Source organism: Hibiscus syriacus, unplaced genomic scaffold, assembly GCF_006381635.1.
Source record: "Hibiscus syriacus cultivar Baekdansim isolate YM2019G1 unplaced genomic scaffold, ASM638163v2 tig00110156_pilon, whole genome shotgun sequence".
NCBI classification, from domain to species: Eukaryota; Viridiplantae; Streptophyta; class Magnoliopsida; order Malvales; family Malvaceae; genus Hibiscus; species Hibiscus syriacus.
Window position 1 is genome coordinate 2,250,892 of NW_024062606.1, and position 25,466 is coordinate 2,276,357.

At 34.2% G+C, this 25,466-nt stretch overlaps 3 protein-coding genes and 1 long non-coding RNA gene across 5 annotated transcripts; 2 read left to right on the forward strand and 2 right to left on the reverse strand.

Moving 5' to 3' along the window:
* Window positions 1-43: 43 nt before the first annotated feature.
* On the reverse strand, window positions 44-3,541 carry LOC120216013. Its single transcript, XM_039213534.1, has 12 exons — window positions 3,384-3,541; window positions 3,225-3,286; window positions 3,021-3,086; window positions 2,862-2,937; window positions 2,641-2,711; window positions 2,433-2,534; window positions 2,142-2,231; window positions 1,674-1,748; window positions 1,167-1,199; window positions 830-907; window positions 576-641; window positions 44-271 (listed from the first exon to the last, which is right to left on the reverse strand). The coding sequence occupies exons 1-12, from the start codon at window positions 3,436-3,438 to the stop codon at window positions 146-148; spliced, it is 900 nt and encodes a 299-aa protein (XP_039069465.1). The 5' UTR covers window positions 3,439-3,541; the 3' UTR covers window positions 44-145.
* A 1,148-nt stretch (window positions 3,542-4,689) lies between these two features.
* Window positions 4,690-7,948, forward strand: LOC120216015 (ubiquitin-conjugating enzyme E2 2-like). 2 transcript variants are annotated; one of them, XM_039213535.1, is made up of 6 exons: window positions 4,916-5,103; window positions 5,256-5,384; window positions 5,475-5,500; window positions 6,144-6,233; window positions 6,832-6,920; window positions 7,477-7,948. In XM_039213535.1, exons 2-6 carry the CDS (start codon window positions 5,260-5,262, stop codon window positions 7,603-7,605), a joined length of 459 nt encoding a protein of 152 aa, XP_039069466.1. In that variant the 5' UTR covers window positions 4,916-5,103; window positions 5,256-5,259; the 3' UTR covers window positions 7,606-7,948. The 2 variants fall into 2 exon arrangements, with proteins under 2 accessions (XP_039069467.1, XP_039069466.1); XM_039213536.1 differs by lacking the exon at window positions 6,144-6,233 and having other exon boundaries at window positions 4,690-5,068; window positions 5,254-5,384.
* LOC120216020 lies at window positions 5,061-25,466 on the reverse strand. The gene is made up of 3 exons (XR_005525016.1): window positions 25,454-25,466; window positions 8,567-8,570; window positions 5,061-5,185 (listed from the first exon to the last, which is right to left on the reverse strand). It is a non-coding gene; the product is annotated as an uncharacterized LOC120216020 (long non-coding RNA).
* LOC120216012 (UDP-galactose/UDP-glucose transporter 3-like) lies at window positions 11,959-14,856 on the forward strand. The gene is made up of 7 exons (XM_039213533.1): window positions 11,959-12,186; window positions 12,667-12,764; window positions 12,851-12,981; window positions 13,336-13,366; window positions 13,573-13,676; window positions 13,852-13,973; window positions 14,218-14,856. Exons 1-7 carry the CDS (start codon window positions 12,083-12,085, stop codon window positions 14,612-14,614), a joined length of 987 nt encoding a protein of 328 aa, XP_039069464.1. The 5' UTR covers window positions 11,959-12,082; the 3' UTR covers window positions 14,615-14,856.

The following is a 25,466-nucleotide window of genomic DNA, read 5'->3' on the forward strand; positions in this document are numbered from 1 at the left end:
TGCTCTCTAGCATAACAATTTTAAGAAATTAACCCCAGAAAATAAAGCAAAAATAATGGCCTGCCCCAAAACCAATAATGAAATTGCAATCCACAACAGTTTTCTACATAGTACACTACGTTAAAAGTTGAAACTTGGGTGACGCTTATGAATCGATCCTCTTCAGGCTTCTTGGCTCTTCTTCTAAATTACCGATACCATCTTGCACAATAGCATCTCGGCCTGAACCTTTTGGACTCTCGGAAAAGATATCTGCAAAGTCTTTCAGGCCCTGAAACAAACCAGGTAAGACTTTTATAGACAACGATATGCATGTCAAAATTTAGACATGGTAGTTATCAGTTAATATTCCAGCTAGTGATTACATAACCCGGAATAGTTTGCGAATCTAAATTTTGGCAGTAGAGGTGAAGTTGATCTATGACAGATTAAGCTATCACATTCAAACTAATATTGATACCTGGTAAATGCACACTCCATTCAACCACAACAGGTTTATGTACAACAAGGATGTGAATGTGTAGTCTGAGAGAGCACAAGAAATTAAAACTTTATCTATGAACACATAAAGATACCTTTGTAGTGGGAGTTCCTGAATGTGTGAGTAAAGAACGAGATTTCCCAGAAAGTTTAAGTTGCTCCTGCAAGAAAATGTCAAATCAGAAACTAAGATTATAGTCATACAACATTGACAAGACGGACCGACCTAGGTTATATTTTAGTGCAGAAACGGGGATCATATAAAAATGTGATGGAATGAAAATATAATCATACTGCAAACTCAAAAGGTGCAAACAAACTAAAAGGTCATCTTCAGACTGGTACCAACCTGCAAGGCTTTGGGCATCTTTGCTTTTTTGCCACCAACCATGTTACAAAGGTACCAAACACCAGCATTGGCAAGGTCCTGCCACAGAAGAAAAGTGTGTAATTCTGTTGAATAAAATCAATAAAGAAACTGCACAGCCAAAAACAAAATTCACTCTTAGATGTGCAAGAAACTAAATATCATATTCTTTTCATCAGTGCCACAACCAGTCCTTACTTCAATGATCACAGGGTAAGAGAGCGATGAGGATCAGTCAAACAATGCAATTTCGCGCCCAGAAACACATGCAAATTACATAGAGCAAAGTAGAAGAAAAGGTAAAAAAATATATAGTTACCTGCTTATATTCCAATGAACCTATTTTTCCATCCTGCAAGTGAGCAAAGGTGGAAAAGCAAAACAGATCAGATATATGTGTATATATATCTTATGACCTCCAGGAACAAGATAAAGAAACGGAAAAGAATCAGCAATGCTCCTTTATGTTTCTGGAGAACCACGTTTCATTAGTAAGTTTAATATCTCTTGACATGGGGAAGTACAAAAGAACAAAAGAAGAGACACAACCACCGAAAGTGAGCAAAGGTGGAAAAGCAAAACAACCAAGGTACATGTATATCTATACGCTATGACCTCCAGGAACAAGATAAAGAAACGGAAAAGAATCAGCAATGCTCCTTTATCTATCTGGAGAACCATGTTTCACTAGTAAGTTTAATATCTCTTGATGTGAGGCAAATGAAAGAACAAAAGAAGAGACACAACCACTGTTGTGCCATATAACAACAGCTTCTCAATAACATAACGGCAAAATTTATTAGAGAAGAGAAAAAAGATTTCTCACCAGACCAGAAATCATTCTCTGCAGTGCATCCAAATCATATTCAATGTTGGAAAGATTCATACGGGCCTCTTCTACCTGTTTATGTATATGAACAACATTAGAGCAGTAAACTATTATTTCTTTTGATCTATCCAATTTGATCTGTACCCCCCCCCCCCCAAAACAAAACTAAGCATATTAACCACAAGCCCAAAAGCAAAGAGCAAATAAACGCACAATATGGTTGATATTCTAACATCCAGTTCAAATGTTCCAAACCCACGTTATTATTATTATTATTGAAATCATTGCAGATTCATCTCCACAATGAGAACCAAGAAGCATTTGAAACAATCATGTGTGACATACTCCATTCACTCTTTTCTTAAAACAAGCTGCGAAGTGGGTCTTATTCAATGAGGTCTTGTTGCATATGATATTTACTCCCTACAAAGATCAGGTGAAAGAAAAGGATAACATGTCACTTACACTTTCTTGAATGTTCTTTGAGATTTCCTTCTGTGTTTCCATTTTATCATCCAGATTCTGAATCCGTTGGGTCAAATGCTTCTTTGCAGCCTGACCAAATAATATTTGCAAACTAATGAAAAGTAGGATCTTTATTTCTTAGTGTGCCATTTATTACAACCAATGAATTTAAAAACCAACTAGGTTGGATCATATTGGAGATGAACATGATATTGATTATGGAAAACATTTGGTTCACAGAACATGCTCAATGAAAACGAAATGCTAAGAAAACTGTAACAAGAGACATACAGAGAGAGCATCTGACACAGAATCCAGATGTTTTGTTAAGTTCTCCACAGCCAAAGCCATATTGCGTTTTGTTACCCAAAATAGATCACAGAACGAAATGCCCTTGCAATTAGACAAAAGATAATTAACTCCATACAGAACTAAAAAAGAAAAGAAATATATTAAGAATTCATGGGAAAAAATGCCAATCTATCTCTAATCAGAATACCTTCCACCACATGTAACCATAACCCAATGCTCCCAACGTAGCAGCTGGGACTACCATAGAGGCTAAGTTAACTGCCAAATTAGGAAAAATTCAAACAACTAAGCAAATTCACTTAGAAACTCCTTCATTTATCTAGATAATGTAAATATAAACCGGCTTCACACTTTTTCTACTTCTAAAGCTTAAAAAAATACTAATTAATCAAATAAAATTAAAAATACCGCCGGAATCCCCATTTAGAACAGTTATCTGCCGTGCCGAGGCTAATTGCCTCATCTCCATTGATAAGCGACGCACCTACAGATTAATTAATACAACAAGAAAAAAAATCAAAATTACAACCAAAAGGTTTCAAATTTAAGCTCTATTTAATCATATACCTGAGCCAGAAGGGCCTCTGAATCATCTGATTGGTCTCCAGATTTATCCAGTCCCTTCACCAGTGACTACCGGATTACAAAAAAAAAAGAAAAGAAAATTGTTAAAATGCTCTACGTTAGCGATAAAAAAAAGGATCAATAGTTCAATGAGATTGCAAGGAGAAACTAACTAATTGAAATAAATGCAAAACGGTTAAAACGAACCTGCAATTCACCTAATAATTCCGATAATTTACCATTCTTGAAAAGAATCGTACCAGTGTAACCTGAAAATAAAAAGATTAAGAAATGACAAAAGTAAAAATTGAAATTTAACAACCACCAAGACGAGCATCGCAGTAAGATAGTCAATTCGAACAGTACCTGCGCCGGCTAGGATCAAAATCTTCGAAAATCCGACTCCAGTTTGCATCGCCATGGCGGAGATTCGATTACCAAAGAGAGTTTGGTTTGTTTTTTTGGTTGAAAAGGGAGAGAAATTGGGGGAGAGAGGAAGATGACGGCGGTTTAGCTTGGCTGATGTTGGGGACTATTTTGTTTTCCACCTTGTTTGTCACTACTAAACGACGCCGTTTCAGATCTAATAGTTATACCTAGACATAAGAATAATATTGCCTAAGTTTTGTTTTCTCTTTTTTTTGATAAATTTTGGTTGATATAACGTCTGTTTTAAAATTTTAAATTATTTGATAATAAATGTTTATATTTACACATATATATATAATGTTTAAATTCAAGACTTTAAATGATAATAATAATTCTTTAATCATTCAAATCATTTAATTTATATTACAAACTTTAAAAATATTTAAATAAAAAGGATTTTCACATGTAAAATTTAAATTTTAGATATGATGTCAACAAATTTAGTATGTATTTAAATTATGACTATTTAAATTAATCAAATTTGATGAACTTCGATCTCATTCGATTTTATAAAACTATTCTTCTAAATATAAACTAAAACAAGATTTTTAATGATAAAATTGAATTTATTATGAAAAGTCTTTCATCCAAATAGAAATAATAATATATTTATATAGAGAGATAATTATTATAATACTAATTTATATATTCAGATATATTTATGGTTTAAGAACAATTAGTTTATTATTGTTAAGGGGTGATTGTTTGATCGAACTAAGTTGAGGAAAAAAATTGAGTTATTCAAGTTGACGAATTTTATTTGAATTTTTTCGAATTTAAACGAGTTTATAAATTTGATTCGAGTGAATTTGTTCAAATTTTTGTTTAAATATCATTATAAATATTTATAATATTATGATACTATTTTATTTACATTTAAACTATTTCTATAATATATATATACATATATAATACATAATTGAGATACTTTATTAAAAATTAATCTACTAATTATTAAAAATTTAAATAATCAAATTATTATTTGAGTTTCATTTTCTAATTTAATTAAAATTTAATTTCTTCAAATCAAATTAAATAAAAAAAATCATATTTATTTTTGACGGCTGGTGTCCACATGCTTTGTTGATAAGACTAAAATTTTACAGCCGACATCATGGGTTAAATTACGGGAAAATCTCACGTGTAACATTCTAATATACGTCGAGTAAAAAAGACGTTATAATTTTATTATTTTTTAATAAATTATAAAAATTATCAAATATTTTTTTACCTATTTTTTTAACTTTCAATCGGTAGATTTTTCGGCTCTTTTTGCTGGGTGTTAATTTGTTCTAATAATTCTAGAAATTATTGAATTATAATCTTAGTTTCATGTTTAATGGTTGTGATTTGCTGAATCATTGTCCTGAACAGAATTTAAAAGAAAAAGTGTGTTTTCTGTCGTCTTTTGTCATTTTCTTTCAATTGCTTCATCTTTAAGCAATTCTCCTTCTTTTTCTATATCAATAGTATGAAAATCGATGTTTCGCAGCTATTAGCGATTGAGATTCTAAGTTGTAAATGTTTAATTAGAGCCATGGGATGTAAACTAAATAACTAGAGTCTATGGGATTGGAATGAATTGCTTCTTGCTGTGTAGATTTTGATTTAGTGGGTATATGCTTGCTGCTCAAAGTAAATATTGAGGTTTGAATGTCAATCTGCATATAAAGTTACAGAACTGATGTTCAAAACTTGGTTTACTTGTAGAAGTCTGATTTTAGTCCTTTTTCTTTCTGCTTGAGTTGGCTTTTATAATTCACTTTTTGCATCTTTGTATTGATTTTGGATTGGCTTCCCTTAAATCTGCAGGATGTCGACTCCTGCAAGGAAGAGACTGATGAGGGATTTTAAGAGGTTGCAACAAGATCCTCCTGCTGGAATTAGTGGCGCTCCTCAAGATAACAACATTATGCTCTGGAATGCTGTTATATTTGGGTATATGATAAAATAAGAATGAAGTATCTTTATCTTTTAGATTAAGATTCAATAGCATGTCCTAATGTCTATACTTTGATGAATTTGCAGGCCTGATGACACCCCATGGGATGGAGGTAATGTATTCCTGTGCATATTTTGGTTTGAAGTATCAGTTTGTCTATGGTTCTTTGGCGGGCTTGTTTGGTTGTCTCTTTAAAAGATTTCTATGTTAATCTATCTAATCGGAGACAATTCCTCTATAATTCTATTGTCCCATAATGATGTTATCAGTTTCCCATATAAATTGGTTAAATGCTTCCTCTGAATGGCTTTATGAATGATGAATTTGTTATGTTTTGGCCCAAAGATATACTTAGAGATTCTGTGAATTATTTGAGCTGGTATTTAATGCAAAAGGCTGAAGGTTGGATTTGTTCAATGGGGAGTGACATTTTTAATTGCCCTGTAGACTTATTTTTCATGTGAATAAGTGAAGCAGAAGTGGAACAATCTTTACATGGATTAGAGGCTTAGGAAATCTTTAAATTCAATGAGCCTATGATTTTGTTAAGGATGTTCTTCAGAAGACGGACATAAGACCTCTACATTTTGGATGGAAAATCATCATGCTTATTTCTGATGTGGATTTTAGTTTGAATAGTAGAATTTTAGGATTATATAAGCTATAACTTTGGATATTTTTTCCCAATTTAATGTAGGTTAATTGCTAACAACTATAAATTAATAATATCTGTTTGAAAATTTTGAGTCTTTTAGGTACGTTTAAGCTGACTCTTCAGTTTATGGAGGATTATCCAAACAAGCCACCAACAGTTCGTTTTGTATCTCAAATGTTCCATCCAAATAGTAAGCCTCTAGACAAATCCTCTGCTTTTTTTCTGGATCCACATTTTCATTTATTGTTGCATGCCATGCAGCTTTTTTAAGCTTTTTATTACAAGCTTCAACTTTTTACACATCTGTGCAAGATAAATTTATCCTTTCTTGCATTTTAGATGTACTACGTAGGATGCAACTATAGCGGTTGTGCTTATGTCACTCATCACGCCTTTAAATTTTATTAATACTCAGAAAGAGCTTGATACTTGTGATTTCTGAATGAGTAGACCCCTACTATGAAAGTGGGTGCTCAAGGAGGATTACATATTTGTTTATGAATCTCCAAACATGAGGTAATGAATGTTTAGGAAACACAAGACCATCATTTGCTAGTTGTTTGTGTCATAAACACCTGGCCATCCACACAACCAAAGCTTCGAAGATGATGTTAATTGGCTAATTTACATGTTCGACTTCAGTTTCTGGTTCTCATCATTTGATAACTATATTATAATTTATTTGTTATTGTGATATAAGATTTCTCTCTGTGCTCTAGTATATTTTGGTAATCAACAGATTTAGCCCTTCTTGATCTGATCCGTATTGTATCTTGCTAATTTGTCAGTATATGCTGATGGAAGCATCTGTTTGGACATTCTACAAAATCAATGGAGTCCAATTTATGATGTAGCTGCAATACTGACATCCATTCAGGTACGATTCAATTTCTTCATACTTTCATCTGTGGCTGTCTAAGGGCCACGGAATAAAATATTATTAATTCCAATTCCCTCTGTCATGGTATATGCTTTGAAACAACCTGCCTAATATTGTAAACTTCCGTATGAAAGATGTGGAAGTGAAAACATCAGTTACCCTTGCAAAGCTCCAAGGACAACCAGCTACTGGTACTCATCATTCATGTGAAGGATCCAGACCTTTAATACTTTGCATGCATCATTTATGATATTACTTACCATTGACTGTTAATACTTTGCATGCATCATTTACGATATTGCTTAGCATTGACCTCCGGTTGTATGTAATACACACATAGAACATATAGAGATTGCACTTCGGGATAAACAATTGGGGGGAAATGAGGTAACTTTTCTTGTGAACACGTCGATACCTCTAAATTAAGAATCCTTGGTTCTAATCCTGATAGGTTGTTATAAAACTGCAGTACTCATGCATTTAACATGTATGCCACTTATGGTCATCTCTCTCATAGACCTGTTTCAAGCCGCTCATATTTTTGTGTATGTAGTCATTGCTTTGCGATCCAAATCCAAACTCCCCTGCAAATTCCGAAGCTGCTCGAATGTTTAGTGAGAACAAGCGCGAATATAATAGGAGAGTGCGCGAGGTCGTTGAGCAGAGTTGGACCGCTGACTAATATTTCATGTCGGACTCCATTGTAAGAACAAAGCGTGAAGACAATAGGAGAGTACGCGATAGTGCTGATGGATGGCTCGAGGTTTGGTTTCTATGGAACGTCAAAAATAGTCCCAGTGGCCTGTCTAAATAACATTGAACACTAAAAATGTGTTTAAAACTATTTTGGCTTTGTTAGTTGTTTGTGTTGTGAAAATGAATGCTGCTCATTGGGCAGCACTTTCATCAAGTACTCAAAGCATAAATAAACCATAAGTCGATAAATCAAACTTTGAAACTTGCATTTGGAGACTTCTTGATGATGATTTGTGTAAATACAAGTGGAACTATTAAGTTAACTTTTGGGCACTGTTCTTCAATTTTTTTTTTGGTGTGATCGTTTTATAGGTCCCACTTTTAAAACTAGACAAATTAAGGCCCCAATTTTTTGGTTCAATTTCTTTTTAGGTCCTTTGTTTTGAAACTGGGTAAACAAGAGAGGCCGAGGCGACCATAATCAAGTTGACGAGGGAACCTTTAACAACACTTCTACAAGCTAATATACCTTGGAGACATGCTGCTGCTATACCGGAAGAGATATGCAAAATATCGGTATTCTCAAGCACTCCAACGCCAGAAAACCTTGGCGAATCTCTGATATATCTCTTCGGGTGGAGCAGTAGTATATCTCGAAGCAACTACGAACTACAAAGATCGAAAGGATATGAAACTCCGTAAGAAAAAGTTGGGAGAAAGATGCAACTGAAATTTAGTAAGAGTTGGGAATAGTAAATTAAGTTGTATTACTAATTCCATGAATATGGAGATATATGTGACATAATCAATGTTGCATGTGACTGATAGAGAACAGATTAATAATTCCAGGAACCTGGATATGCATGCGACATAATCAATGTTACATGTGATCGATAGAGACACATATTAAAGAAAAACCAAAACTATTTTACTTTAAAAGAAAATACTTTACTTATGGTTGCGAGAAATTATCCTAGTTTCTAAATCTGAATTAATAAGAGCCCTACATGTTAGGGGTGTTCAAATTAATCCGCTACCGTTAATTGTAACTATTAACCTACATGTTAGGGGTGTTTAAATTAATCTGTTACTGTTAATCGTAACAATTAACCGATGTAACCGTTACATTTTATATGTTAATTAATCGAACCATTAAGATTAAACGGTTTCGGTTAACCGAACCGTTAAAAATATCGACTAACGGTTACTTTTACAATTAATGAATTTTAATAAATGGTTAACCGATGGTTAAACGTTAATAAACTATAATTAATTAATTATATTTTTTTAGAGAATAGAATTCAAAATAAAATCAAAATGACTCCTCCTATTTTTTGGTTACCATGTTTATCTTATATAGGATCACATTAAATCAGACATAGATGGAATAAATACACGATTTTAAATTACAAAATATAAATATACACAAGATTTTAAACCGTAAAAAATGAATATACCTCATAATACATATATTTATAAAATAAAATGCATTTATAAATAAATAAGATTTTTACCAATATATATGTTTCCATTATCATAAATTTTATGAAAATTTTAAGTTAGGTTATGTTTGAAAAAAATTGTAGTAGGTTAACCATAGGTTACTCTACAATCGAACCGTTAATAAAGGTTAACCGTTAGTGATTAACCGTTTTTTGATGGTTAGATTATGATTAACAAAACTTAATAAACGTTTTAACAGTTAACCGACTGTGAAAACCCTTACTACATGTACCAAAAACCTACTTAAATAGCCTAGTTAATTATTTTATGACATATAAATAATATTGTAAAGTGGGAATGACATCGGTGAATAATGAAATTTCTTATTACATATATAATTAAATATTTAATTTAAATAATAATTGATTCAATATAAAAATTAAAACATGAAATCACAAGAGAAACATGGTGTGGGGAGCAAAGGATTTGCATTCCGGTATAAATATAGGGCTACCACACAGTTAAACTACATCCTATCTAACTAAATTTCAGTTGCATCATTCTTCCAGCTTTTCTAGTGGAGTTTCATATCCTTTGTATCTTTACTTTCAATGCACATCTTTGTAGAGGTAACAAGACGGATGCAAAGGAGCTGACTGTTTGAAAGGCAACAAAGCAGCATTTCTACCCCCATCAATGGCGGATTTGTTTCCTTTTTCCACGGATCTTGCCATATTTTTCACTCAGACAAGAATCATCTGATTCCCAAATACTTAAACAACAAATCGAGGTTTGTGAAACGCATATTGTTGAAGGAGAAATAAGGTATTGACTACATCTTCTGGAGCTTTTATCAATACAAATATTTCTTTATTTGGAGAAGACGTTAAGTTGTCAACTCATGTTATGGATAAAATACTACCAAATCCAAATTTTATCATTGGCAAAGCTTTAAGATAAAGGTGAAATCAGATGTGGTATGTCATAAGCTGGATTATGTCTACCTTGTTTACCTATGCCATTATATTGATCAAATGAGAGTTTACAAAGTTCTATTGATAGGAGAGGATGGGACAAAGACAACATTACTAGCTGTTTGACATCATAATACATCAACTTGGAACTTCCAAGTACTTAACTTTTCGTGTTATAAAAGTTAAGTTAGATAGTGTGTCTATATGTTATTTTCTAGTAAAAGATATTCTTATTTGAGTTCACTCGTCAACTTGATTAATAATGTTCATCTCGACCTCTCTTGTTGCTTTGTATTGTATTTTGTGACTCTTCTTTCTACTAAAAAAATATAAAGCAACAAGAGAGGTCGAGATGATCATAACAAAAATATCTTTTACTAAAAAATGATAGATGGGCATAGAATCTGGCTTGACTTTTAGAAAATGAAAAGCCAAATGCTTGGGGTTCCAAATTGATGTATTATGATCACAAACAACTAGTTTGTTGTTTTTGTTCGATCCTCTCCTACCAATTAAACTTTGTAGACGTATGTTTGATCAACATAATGACATAGGTAAACAACACACCACATCTGATTTCGCCTCTAGTTTAATATCCTCGTCAATGATAAAATTTAGGTTTAGTGTTATTTTATCCATAACAGGAGTTAACAATTGAATGTCATCTCCAAGAAAAGAAATATTTGATTCAATAAAAGCTTCAAAAGATGTTGTACAATACCTTAATTTTCATTCAATGGCATGTGTTTCACAAATCTCAATTTGTTGTTTAAGTATTTGAGAATCGGGTGATTCTTGTGTAAGCGAAAAATATGACAAGATATGTGGAAAAGGGAATCAAATATGCCATTGATGGAAGTAGGAATGTTGCTTAATTTTTTCCCTTCAATAATCAACTCCTTTGCATCCATCTCTTTACTCAAAAAAGAGGACATCCTTATAAATGTTTCGATATGCAAATTCATTGTTTGAAACTTTATGGTTATAACATATTTATTTGGCTTGTGTTTCACTATAGTACTAATATATAACTTAACTTATTACGAATGTTTTGTTGTGAGATCATTAACTTAACCGACTTCATGATTATTTAAAGCATGTACAACAAAACCCTCAAAAGAACCACCCAAGTCACTCATTCAAATCTTCTTCCCCTCTCCATGGCTCTCATCCTTCTTAACAAATCAACGATAACAGTAAGTGAACGTGGATTCAATGGGGATGGGGGCCATATCAAATAAAAAAAATTGTAATTTCTTCTAAATACGCGCCCATGGCTAACACGCCCAAGGAACCTCTTTCATGTATTATTATTCATCCAAGTTGTGAATAAGGTAGTTGACATTCCAAAAAAATATGTTGGGATTGCAACTGGTGCCCCTATTGCTACCTTCAGTTGTTGATAAAAAAAAAGAATAAGAGTAAGGGAAATTTAATTTTTAGGGTTTTCAGTCAATTTTGGATTAGCAAATTTTTTTAAGCTAAAATGGATTAAAAAGATTATTTTATTAAGCTAAGAATAATAGTAACGTGCCACGTCGATAAAACTAACAGAAGGTAACATTAGAAACCAAAATAAACTAAAAGTTTGGTGACTGTGTTACAAGATTTAAAAGTTAGGTGACCAAAACGTAAGCACCCTAAAAGTTTAGTGACCATTATAGTTTACCCTAAATATAATTTAGGCACTTTTTTTTCATTAAGCCTTTTATTAATGAACCAAAAGTCAATGGCTTTTTATTGGTACTATTAGTGGGCTTAAGTTATAAGTCGAAGAGACGGTTGATGGAGATGCGGCAAACGCCCGAGTTGCGTTTCAATAAACAACCAATCAAAGAAGAGTCATGAAGTCAGCAGTCCAATAAAATGAAGACACGTGGAGTACCACGTAGCTTGGCGCTACTTCCCTATGATAGACAGGTTGGTCGTTACAAGATCTCTCTTTGTTTCCTTCTTCATCGATTCTTTTTTTCGTTAACTTGATTATCAGATAAAATCAGAAGAAGAAGAAGAAGAAGGAAGAAACAGTTATTTAACGGCGTCTTAATGGAAGCGACCGGCGTCGGACTACGGCGAGCTTTAGTGTTGGCGTTTTGCGTGGCCGGGATTTGGTCTGCCTATATTTACCAAGGCGTTCTTCAGGAAACTCTGTATGTTTTTTTTTAAAATTTTATATTCATTTTTCTTTTTATATCAAATTGTTCTCTCTTGTTCTATTTGATTCTTCTGGACTTTTCCTATTAACTGCTGTTGATAATTTCCGAGGTTTGCATTTTTTTAATACGCGACAGATCATTCGAATTTCTTAGTTAATTTGGAAGTGGATTTAGATCCAAAGGTGGAAAAGGAAAAATGGATCTTAGTGAATATTTTACTTTAGAAGTTAGTTTTAAAATCACTCGAGTAAAATGACCATTCTTTAGGTTGAATTAGAATAACTTGCGGTGATTCCGTCCACTTTATTGTAATTGAACCTACTCCTTTTAATGGCACCGGTTCATTTCGCAATTTTTTCTGCTGGCTATTTGTTGTGATTCTGAACATTTCATTTGAACGAATATCGAAGTGTGAGCATATTGTATGTTATTTTATTGTTTCATAATCACATTGTTTATTTCTTTTCTTTCTAGATCCACCAAGCGATTTGGCCCTGATGGGGAGAGGTTTGAGCATCTTGCGTTCCTTAACTTGGCACAAAATGTGGTCTGCTTAGTTTGGTCATACATAAGTGAGTTTCGCCGTCCCTTTTACCATACTATTGTATTTTGATAAAGTTTACTCTTCCTATACCATTGGCCGGTGCCTCATATGCAGTGATCAAGCTTTGGTCCAGTGGCAGCAGTGGTGGTGCACCATGGTGGACTTATTGGAGCGCTGGAATCACAAACACAATTGGTCCAGCCATGGGAATTGAAGCACTGAAATACATTAGTTACCCTGCTCAGGCATGGTCTTAGATTCTCCATACCTTTTAGATGTTTTCTAGTTTTATCTCTCATGTTTTTGTGCCCGTCTAGTTATTGATCTGCAATCCTAATCCACATTGAGTAAACCAATTCTTAGTTAATCATATAAGACTTTGCTAGTCTAGTTCTCGTAGTTGGCAAAATGTTTTTATCGTGTACAAAGTTAAACTATGGACACTCGCTATTTTAGTGCTAGGACCATAGTTGAATCCAAATTTTTACTGGTTAGTGATGAGGCTCTAGTCCTTGGTATTATGGTTGCTGTTGATTTCTCGGACAGCTAGATTGGTTTTAACTTTTAACATTTGACATTTGATGCTGTTCGTCTTGCAGGTGCTGGCAAAATCCTCAAAAATGATTCCAGGTAAGATATACATTATTTTCTCCGAACTATTTTTTTTCTCATGATTCTTCATTGAGTAGTAAATTAATGGTATCATGCAAAGCATTAAACTTTGAATTGGTAGTTTAAAAGGAATGTGTCATTTATTCTTAAATTTGCATTAGGTTAAGGAACCATGTATCATTATGGTTTTGAACGATCTAATAACATATTTTTCCCTCATGCAGTCATGCTGATGGGTACTCTAGTCTATGGTATTCGATACTCTTTCCCTGAGTATATCTGCACATTCCTTGTGGCTGGAGGGGTATCTATGTTTGCACTTATCAAGGTGAGAAATGTGCTATTTGTTGGACTGTAATAACAATGTCACTATTTTTCTAGTTCCAGTTTACCTCTTGCTTCTTCGCTAGGCATACTGATGACTAAATGTCTTTAGTCTCCCCATGAAATCTCAGTTCCGAGTCATATGCTTTGCTCATATGTATGCTTTGATCTTATTCCAGACTAGCAAAAAAACAATTAGCAAGTTGGCACATCCTAATGCACCCCTTGGATATGGGCTCTGTTTTTTGAACCTTGCATTTGATGGCTTTACTAACGCCACTCAGGATTCAATAAATACTAGGTATGTTTGTACTTCAGCTTTTGTGCTTGCTATTTTGTTTGACACTTATTATTCATTGCTATTTCGATCATCTTTTCCTTTCTTACTGTCAATATTTTGACATAACTATCCAAGAAATATTCTTGTTGATATAGTTTGTTGGTCAATTGAATAAGTTTTCCAACTAAATTTAGGAGCAAAAGCTCTTACTGTTTTTTTTTCCAAAGGAGAACTTTGGTTCATTCTTTTTTTTTTATTTGCTTAGGTATCCAAAGACAAGTGCTTGGGATATAATGTTGGGAATGAACTTATGGGGTACCATATACAACATGATCTACATGTTTGGTTGGCCAGAAGCTAGTGGTTTCAAGGCAGTCCAGTTCTGCAAGCAGCATCCGGAAGCTGCTCAGGATATATTGTTCTATTGCCTCTGCGGTGCGGTTGGCCAGAATTTCATTTTCTTGACCATAAGTCGATTCGGCTCCTTGGCGAACACAACTATCACCACAACGCGCAAATTCGTCAGCATCGTGGTGTCTTCTCTGCTGAGTGGCAATCCACTGTCCTCGAAGCAATGGAGTTGCGTACTCATGGTTTTCGCCGGGTTGTCTTACCAAATCTTCCTCAAGTGGAAGAAGCTGCAGAAGAAGAGAAGGGCCTGAACCATGCCTTCAAACAGGTTTTGAGCTTTACGTTTAACCCTTTTCGTGTGCGTGTGTGTGTGTTTCATTTTCTAATTTGTCTACCTCCCCCTGGTATACTATCATTGCAACCCTAAGGTTCAATGATCCCAAAATTTAAACCAAAACTTGAGATTTGGTAATGTAGTTCATAGATCTCATTCGAGAAAATAGACTATTTGTTTCCACAAAGTAGGAAGTTGGTAATCCTATGTTTAGTAGGACTAATATTTTTCCTCATGTCTTGGTATATGAATTACAATAAATTGGTAACTTTTAGCCTCTCGCATGATTCTGCTTTGTTAATCTTTTAGACAGTAGCAGAAATAACTATTTCCAAGAAAGGAAACCATCTGTGTCGAGATAATTTGTAGAATTAGAAGAATACCTCATGTGTCCTTAATTGTTTGTTTCCTCACTGTAAAACTTACCCCTTAAAAAAAACACCTGTGCCAACTTTAAAGGACTGAGGGACGATCATCTCTTGAAAATTTTTAATTTTCATATAATTTAACTATTTTCTATCGATGATTTAAATTCGTTCTCTAAAACTTTATAATTCATTCATGACATAAAATTATGCATCGTCCCTACCAACCCCACTAGCTGCGGCTGAAAATCCCATATGTTCCCAACAGCCATCCAACATCTTGTCATGCCCAGTTTACGAAACATGTGGTATTATATGACCCTGTACATGAGAGGCATCGGACCACAATCCTTAGATCTGACGTTGATCGGCGACGTTGAGTTAAAGTTTCCGTTGGGAATCCTCGACGAGGAAGATGATAAAGAAATTGAAAGAGAGCTGGGAGACGAATTCGGATCGACCTGATGCCAAGGATCTTTAGTCATTACAGCCTCCAATTCATCCCGTACGGAACCCTGATGGACATTGAGTCCCTCATTCTCCCGTCATAAGTCCCGAGTCAAGGAGCTAACTAAATTCAACCTTCACATTAACAATTCAGAATATAAAAATGAGTAATGTACATAAAAGGTCACTTACGATCAAACCGTTGAGTACTCCAGAAAATAAAAACTTGAATTTGACTTCGAGATGTAATTTAACGTCTAAGTTATTTTTTGTCTAATTAAATATTCAAAATTAATCTTATATAGCATGGGTATTATTTTTTATTAGTCTAGATTGATTAAGATAGTTTATGCTTGAAAGACTCTTTAACATTTGACAACGAATGCTCAAATACCCTTGCAGATGAATATCGTACTTAAACTCGAGACATTTAAAATAACAATCATCTCTTTAACCATTAACATCACTTAATTCGTGTAACATGAACGTTAATTCACCGAAAAGGGGATGAATGAGAGCATTAGCTCATTTCTTTTTTCCTTTTTCATTTTTCACGATCTTATGATAAAAAACGAGTATCACGAATTTGTACCGTATATTTCGAACATAGACTGATGAAAAAAACCCGTAATACCCGGAAGATAATTTGGTGTGCAGTACTAAATCACGTGAGCTATTGCCCACAGTTTCCGGGGTTGACCTTTCCAATTCACTCTTAAAATTTAGGTTAAATTACGCTTTTAGTATCTAATTTATCAGTTTTAGTCCTGTTAATATTTAAATTTTCAATTTTTTCAAAATTATATCTAAAATTTAGTTTTTTTTTATTTGAGTACCCGTCGTTAAAAACTTTAGTTTTGTTTCATTTTAATACCTCGTTTAAAATTTATCGTTAAGTTTTGAAAAGAATTAAAAATTTAGGTACTAAAACGGACCAAAACTGATTGTTTAGATACTACACAGGCTAAATTTTCAAGGGCGGGATAATAAAATGAAATTAAAACTAAACGTTAGGTATGATTTTGAAAAGTTAAAAGTTTAAGTACTAAAACGGATCAAAACTAATAGTTTAGGTAAAATATGTAATTTACTCTAAAATCTAAATCTCCTTGGGTTTAATTTAAGGTTTTGTGATCCATTAAATTTATATTGTATTGATAATAATTTTTTTTTCATTTTAACTGATATCAAACTTAATAATTTATGTTTTTATTGCTATAAATATTGTTTTATTCAAATACATATTACCGAAGAAAAATAAACCGTTTCAATTCATAGGAACCACTCAACGGGTCATGCATGTGTGTTAAAATTTTCATTCCCGCATAATAATATAGGCAACCATAGTTGTAACACCCCAATTACCAGGTAAGTGACTAAATTGTAAGAACTTATAAATTCAATTGGTGAATTATAATAAAGTGATAAATCTAGTGATTTATGGAGGAATTTTGTGTTGAGTATGATAGTAAATATGGAATTATAATAAGGGTAAAATGGTAAATTTTAGGAAAAATATTTTTAATGGTTTTGGATGGGATATATATGAAAAAAAAAGGGGAAGAAGAGTTGGAAGATCATATTGTTCTCTTTTTCTTCAACGTGGACTGCATATTAAGGTAAAAATCTGAACATTGGTTGTTTCTTTGATTTTTTGGTTTGGAAATGGAAGTTTGGATGTTATATAAGCTAAAGGAAAGCTTTTATATGGCATTAAAACAACAAGATAAGTGTTTTAGAGATGGATTTGAAAAATGGGTTTTTAGATGAAATTTTGATATGAATGAGTTTTTGAAGTTTGAATAAGATTTTTGACTTGTAAAGAGGTTAATTAAGGAATATGGAGTGTTAAAATTGGATTTAGAACAGGTTGAAATTTGTGTATGATTCTTAGCTTTAAGAATTTGAACGAAGTATGAGAGATTCTAAAGTGTTGAAATGATAGAAATTAGTTAAAATGGTTGTAGTTAAGTTTGGTGGTATGAAATGAACTTTGTATGAGAAAAATTTAGTGAAGAGTTTATGATTTTCGGGTTTGAACAGTAAATTTTGGGTTTTTACAGATTATGCAGGGGGAACCGATTCCCTATGGGGAGGGTATCGATACCCCTAAAGGAAAAGTTGAAGTTTGGTTCATTAAATTAGTCTAAGTTGTTAGTATCAAATTACAAGGGTTAGGCTTCTGATAACCATCTTGGAAATTATATTTATGTAGATATAAAACGTAAGATTGTTCCGGAACAAAATTTAACATTTTGTAATCTGGTACTGTTCATTCGTATTTTACTGTTCATAAAATGTATATTTTCTTAAACTGGTTATAACGAACATAATTCAATAATATATTATCATATTTTCTTAATATGAGTTCGAATGTTTTGTTATTTTGTAAGAAAATTATTTTAAAAATTCAATGTGACATCTCTGACTCGTATCCGGGTCGGGTACGGGTTGAGGGTGTTACATTTAATGGCATCAGAGCTAAGGTTTAGTCGATTCTCGACATAAACCGTAGTCTAGAGTGTTTTATAATGTATAAATGCCAACAAAATAGTGAAAACTTCTTATCTGGTACGGTAATGAGTATGTTATTTTGCTAATATAATGATATGTTTATTCTTAATAGATGTCTGGACATGATAGTTCTCGAAGTCAAGCGGGAGATGATCGGCCCGCTGAAAGTAGTAATTCACCTGCCCTGGCCAGGCAAGGTGAAGAACAAACACCTTCTTGAGTGCCTGTAGTTGATCAAGATGTGTTCTTTAGAATATTAGATGCAGTATTGACTCATTTCCATCCTCCTGCTACTTCAACTCCGAGAATGAATGTTGCAAAGGAGTTGAAGGGGTTAGGAGCTCCAGAGTTTAAAGGTGAAGCTGAGGAAGGTCCTGTTGCTACGGATCTTTGACTTAATGATGTAAAAATTATGTTAGAAGGACTCCACTATTATAATGTGGAAAAGCTAGATGGAGTGGTCTCTTTGCTTTGTGGGCAAGCGAGAATTTGGTGGACAAATGTTACTTTGAGGATGACCAGTGATCGAATGACATGGTCTCTGTTCCTGGAAGAGTTTCAGCATAAGTATATAGGAGATCAGTTCATTAAATAAATGAAGCATGAATTCTTAAAATTGAAACAAATGAACCACAATGTATATGAGTATGAGTGCGAATTTAATAAGTTAAGTCGTTTTGTAGCAGAATTGGTGCCCACAGAGAAAGATGCTTGTGAGTGGTTTGTTGAGGGTTTGCGTCCAAGATTAAAAGAAATATTGATTGTATTGAATATGTCCTCATTCCAAGAAGTACTAAACCGTGCTAAAGCTCTGAAAGAGCCTAGAGTGAACGGTTTGGGGAGCAGATAGCTCAACCATCCAAAAGAACTGGAGCTTCATCAAGCTCTGCACTACCGAAGAGAGGTAGAGATTCTGGTGTTCGATATCAAACAAGATCCGAATCAGTGGCATCCTCTGCTAGAAGATCAAATCAGGCAAGAGCTAGACGAACTCAATCTGTGGGGACTGGTGATGGGCGAGCACAACAGAGTCAAGTTGGGCAGTGTCAGATCTGTGGAAGAAACCATAGTGGAATATGCAGAATTAAAACAGGAGCTTGTTTCCGATGTGGGGAAACAAGACATTTCATGAGAGACTGTCATTTGAGGGTTGAAGAGTCTGTTCCACCATAGAGATCTGCTTCAATGTTCCAGAGGGGACGAGGTAGAGGAAAAGGTAGAACTCAACCTGAATCCTTTACTCAGCAGGAAGTTCGCTCCACTGCTCGGGTGTATAATTTCAAAACCAATGAAGACCAGGTGATCTAGAGATAATAACAGGTACCTTTTTACTGTTGGATAAACATATAATAGTATTAATTGATCTGGGGTCTACATATTCATACATTAGTAGCAAGTTAGTGAGAAACTGAACATTCCGCTAGAAGCTACTAATAATGAAGTGATAGTGACAAATCCATTAGGACATAGTGCTCGTGTGAATTTGGCATGTCGAGGATGTCCCATACGGATTCGGGAAATTGAATTCCCTGCCAATTTGATGAAATTACCCTTCGACGAATTTGAAGTGATACTGGGAATGGATTGATTATATCATTATTACGCTAATGTCGATTGTAGACTGGAAAGAGTAATGTTGAGAAGTCCGGAAAGGGTAGAAGTCATGGTGTTTAGTGAATGGTGGAATCCATTAGCAAATCTAATATCAGTGATGACGACAAAGAAGTTACTGCTACAAGGATGTCAAGAGTTCATTGCTAATGTGCTGGATGTTAGAACCAAGGAGAAAAAAATTGAAGAAATTCCCATAGTCAAGGAGTTTCCCGATGTATTTCCTGCAGAGTTGCCAAGGTTACCTCCAGATAGAGAGGTAGAATTCCAGATTGAAATAATGCCTGGAACTGCGCCTATTGCCATGGCTCCATACAGAATGGCTCCAAAAGAATTGCAAGAGTTAAAGATACAGTTACAGGAGTTGTTAGATAAAGGATTTATAAGACCAAGTGTCTTATCGTGGGGAGCTCCAGTGTTGTTCGTCAAAAAGAATGATGGATCAATGCATCTTTGCATTGATTATAGACAACTTAATAAGGTGACCATCAAGAATAAGTATCCACTTCCCTGAATTGATGATTTATTTGATCAATTAAAGGGAGTTTTAGTGTTCTTAAAAATTGATTTACGTTCGGGTTATCATCAATTAAAAATTTAAGATAAAGATATCCCAAAGCCGACATTTAGACCGAGGTATGGCCACTATAAATTTATTGTGTTGCCTTTCGGAGTTACAAATGCACTGGCCGTCTTTATGGATTTAATGAATAGAATATTTCAACCGTATCTGGATCAATTTGTAGTGGTTTTCATCGATGACATATTGGTGTATTCCAAAACAAAAGAAGATCATAGTGTACACTTGAAAACAATATTGCAGATTATACAAGATAAGAAGTTATATGCTAAACTATCCAAATGTGAGTTCTGGTTGAATGAAGTTATATTTCTCGGACATGTGATCTCGGCGGAAGGAGTTCGAGTAGATCCTTAAAAAGTACAAGCTATTCTAGAATGGGAGGTCCCAAAGAATATATTGAAGTTCAAAGTTTTCTGGGATTGACGGGTTACTATCGAAGGTTTGTTAATAACTTTTCGATGATATCTTTACCTTTGACTAAGTTATTGAGGAAAGAGGTTAAATTTTCTTGGAATCCGGAATGTCAGGAAAGTTTTGAAAAGTTAAAGAAGATTTTGACAGAAGCTCCAGTATTGGTTCAACCTGAGTCTAGCAAGAACTTTGTGGTTTATAGTGATGCATCCCATAATGGGTTGGGATGTGTGTTGATGCAAGAGGGTAAAGTGGTAGCATATGCTTCAAGGCAATTAAAACCGCATGAGAAGAATTATCCGACACACGATTTGGAGATGGCTGCAGTAGTCTTCGCTCTTAAGATTTGGCATCACTACCTGTATGGTGAACGTTGCTACTTATATACTGATCACAAGAGTTTAAAGTACTTGATGACTCAGAAGGAGTTGAATTTAAGGCAAATAAGATGGGTGGAATTTCTAAAAGACTATGATGTAGTAATTGACTTCCATAATGGAAAAGCAAATGTAGTAGCAGATGCTTTAAGTCGGAAGACGTTTGTAGTCTTACGATCCCTGGATGCTAGGTTATCATGGAATGATGATGATGCTTTATGTGCGGAATTATCCCTTCGACCATCGTGGATAGAAAAAGTCAAGGAATTACAAGCTAGAGATGAAAAGTGTACAAAAAGGTTACGACAAGTACAGAACGGAGAGCTCAATGATTATAAGATAAAAGCTGATGGAAATTTATACTATCAAGGGAGATTAGTAATTCCAGATAATGATGAGTTGAAGAATGATTTATTAATGGAAGCTCACTATAGTCCTTTGACAATGCACCCGGGAGGAAACAAAATGTATATGGATCTCAAGAGTCGTTATTGGTGGCCAAGAATGAAAAGAAATATTACGGAATTTGTGTCCAAATGTTTGACTTGTCAGCAAGTCAAAGCTGAGCATCAGGTTCCGTCAGGATTATTGCAACCAATGACGATTCCTCAATGGAAATGGGAGAATGTAACGATGGATTTTGTAACGGGGTTACCTTTAACTCCAAACAAAAGAGATTCAATCTGGGTGATTGTAGACAGATTGACTAAGTCAGCCCATTTTATTCCGGTGCGAACTAATTTCTCTATGGACAAGTATGATGAGTTGTATATAAGAGAGATTATACGGTTGCATGGTGTACCTATTTATATAATTTCTGATCGAGATCCTCGATTTACTTCGAGATTCTGGAAATCCTTACATGGAGCATTAGGAACTCGCCTAAATTTTAGTACGGCCTTTCACCCTCAAACTGATAGACAATCGGAAATGACTATTCAAATCTTGGAAGACATGTTGAGAGCATGCGTAATTGAGTTCAAATGATCGTGAGAAAGATATTTGTCACTTGTCGAATTTGCCTACAACAATAACTATCAGTCGAGTATTAAAATGGCTCCCTATGAAGCTCTTTATGGAAGGAAGTGTCGTACGCCTTTGAACTGGTACGAGCTCAAATATAAAGAAGTGTTTGGTGTTGAGCTAATTCAGGAAGTAGAAGAAAAGGTCCAAATAATTTAGAATAATCTCAAAGCTGCAGCAGACAGACAGAAATCATATGCATATCTAAAAAGGAAAGAAATTGAGTTTCACGTCGGAGATAAAGTGTTTTTAAAATTGTCTCCATGGAAGAAGGTGTTGAGGTTTGATCGAAAAGGAAAGTTGAGTCATCGGTTCATTGGACCCTATGAGATCGTAAAAAGAGTGGGACCAGTGGCATATCAATTAGCCTTGCCACTTGAAATAGAAAAGATTCATGATGTTTTCCTCGTTTCAATGCTTCGAAGATATAGATCTGATCCTACTCATATCGTGACACCAGAAAAGATTAAGATTCAATATGACCTGACTTATGAGGAAGAACATGTTCAAATATTAGCTCACGAAGTGAAACAACTAAGGAATAAGACTATTCCTTTGGTCAAAGTGCTATGGAGAAATCACAAGGTAGAAGAGGCAACATGGGAACGTGAAGAGGATATACGACATCAGTACCCCCATTTGTTCGTGCAATAAAAATTTAAGGATGAATTTTCTTAAGGGGGAGATTTGTAACACCCCAATTATCGGGTAAGTGACTAAATTGTAAGAACTTATAAATTAAATTGGTGAATTAGAATAAAGTGATAAGTATAGTGATTTATGGGGGAATTTTGTGTGTTGGGTATGATAGTAAATATGAAATTATAATAAGGGTAAAATGGTAAATTTTAGGGAAAGATATTTTTAATGGTTTTGGATGGGATATATATGAAAAAAAGGGAAGAAGAGTTGGAAGATCATATTACTCTCTTCTTCTTCAACGTGGACTGCATATTAAGTTAAGAATCTGAACATTGGTTGTTTCTTTGATTTTTTGGTTTGGAAATTGAAGTTTGGATGTTATATAAGCTAAAGGAAAGCTTTTAAATGGCATTAAAACAACAAGATAAGTATTTTAGAGATGGATTTGAAAAATGGGTTTTTAGATGAAATTTTGATATGAATGAGTTTTTGAAGTTTGAATAAGATTTTTGACTTGTCAAGAGGTTAATTAAGGAATATGGAATGTTATAATTGGATTTAGAACATGTTGAAATTTGTGTATAATTCTTAGCTTTAAGAATTTGAACGAAGTATGAGAGATTCTAAAGTGTTGAAATGATAGAAGTTAGTTAAAATGGTTGTAGTTAAGTTTGGTGGTATGAAAGGAACTTTGTATGAGAAAAATTTAGTGAAGAGTTGATGATTTTTGGGTTTGAACAGTAAATTCCAGGTTTTTACAGATTATGCAGGGGGAACCGATTCCCTATGGGGAGGGTATCGATACCCCCTAAAGGAAAAGTTGAAGTTTGGTTCATTAAATTAGTCTAAGTTGTTAGTATCAAATTACAAGGGTTAGGCTTCTGATAACCATCTTGGAAATTATGTTTATGTAGATATAAAAGGTAATTTTGTTCCGGAACAATCGAAGAGTTAGGATTGAATCAACGAAAGCAAGGCCAATGTGAGTGCATATTATAAGTATAGTACAATGAAATAAGAGTTGTGATAAGTCTAATTCCTATGTTGATTTTTTATAGTACAATAGTTATAAACATGCATACATGATATATGTGAATAGATTCAAATGCACATGTGATATTGTTGAAACATTTTAATATTTCGATATAACAAATTAAGTTAAATGGATTTTAAGATTTTCCAAATGATTTTCTAAGTATATTCGATATAACTATTCGAATATCAAAACATTACTCCAAATATTTCAAAAATCATTTTTGATCCTTACTTAAGTGTAAAATTAAGTTTTAATCATAAAACAATTTCAAAATATTTTATAAAGTATTTCGAACCAATTCAAAGCCAAAAATTCCAGATTACTCAGAGGGAACCGATTCCCCCCCATAGGAGGAACCGATTCCCCCTGAATGGTTTGGCTCCGAGATTTCCAGAATGCTCGGAGGGAACCGATTCCCCCCAAGGGGGTACCGATTCCCCCCTTGTTCAACGGTCGAAATATTTGAATTTTACACTTAGGGAACCGATTCCCTATGAGAGGGAACCGATTCCCTCCACTGTCCAAGCTGTTTTATTAAATGTTTTCACACTAAAACGGCTATAATATCTTCTCTAATTATCCCCAACGTTCAGAAGTGATCCAAGGTGTATTTAAGCAAGCTTAGAAGCCATTGATCAACAACAAGAAACATCAAGCAACTAGAATCAAGAGAGAATCAAAGAGAAAGCATCAAACCTCAAGTTTGAGCATTTCAAGCCCATTTTCATTCAATATTCATTTTGCTTTCAAGAACACTTTCTGTGCTCAATTGTATTCATCTTTGAGTGTTCTTTTCTTTGTTCTAGAATTGTGCAAACATCTTACCTTGTGAGGTTTTCTTGTAAGTTTGCAAATTTGTAATCTTCTCTTTGAGAAAAGAGTGTTCTCAAGAGTTGGGGTATACTCTTGAGGGAATTGTAAGGTTATCTCTTTGGCCTCAAAAGAAAGAACAAATTAGTGAATTTGTTGGAAAATCCTTAGTGTGGATAGCTAAGGTAGTGGACGTAGACTTTGTTTGAGAAAGTCGAACCACTGTAAATCGCTGTGCAATTGCTTTCAATTTTCTGCAAAAGCTTCCACAAAATTTTTATTGCCAATTCACCCCCCTCTTGGCCAATTTCGTCATTCGATTAACTCAACAATTGGTATTAGAGCCTAACTCATTTGAAGGTTTAATCGCCTCTTGAGTCGATCCGGGAAGAGTTACATCGATTACAAAGTCATCAATGGCCTCCACTTCAAACTTCGACTCCGGTCTCGATTCGATGCCTGTCAACAAGCCTCCTTTCTTCAATGGAGCTAACTATGCCTATTGGAAGAATAGAATAATGTACTTCATTCAAGCAAGTGACATGGGAGCATGGAATGCTGTAGAAGAAGGATACATCAAACCTCTCACTCATCCAAGGTTGTGGAGTGAATGAGAGACAAAAATGTTTCAGCTCAACTCCAAAGCCATCCATATTATTTTTTGTGCTCTTGGACCAGATGAATACGGAAGAGTTTCATCGTGTACAACCGCCAAAGAAATATGGGACAAACTTCAAGTCACACATGAAGGTACAGATGAGGTAAAGAAATCAAAAATTAGTATTCTAACGCATAGCTATGAAAATTTCAGGATGAAACCAAATGAAGACATCAAAGCTATGACGGATAGATTTTCAACGATTGTCAATGGTCTCAAATCATATGGAGAGATCATCTCAAATGAAAAGCTTGTGAGGAAGTTAGTCTACTCCCTCCCAAAATCATGGCAATCAAAGAAGACGGCAATCATCGAGTCTAAGAACCTATCGTCCTTAACTCTTGAAGAACTT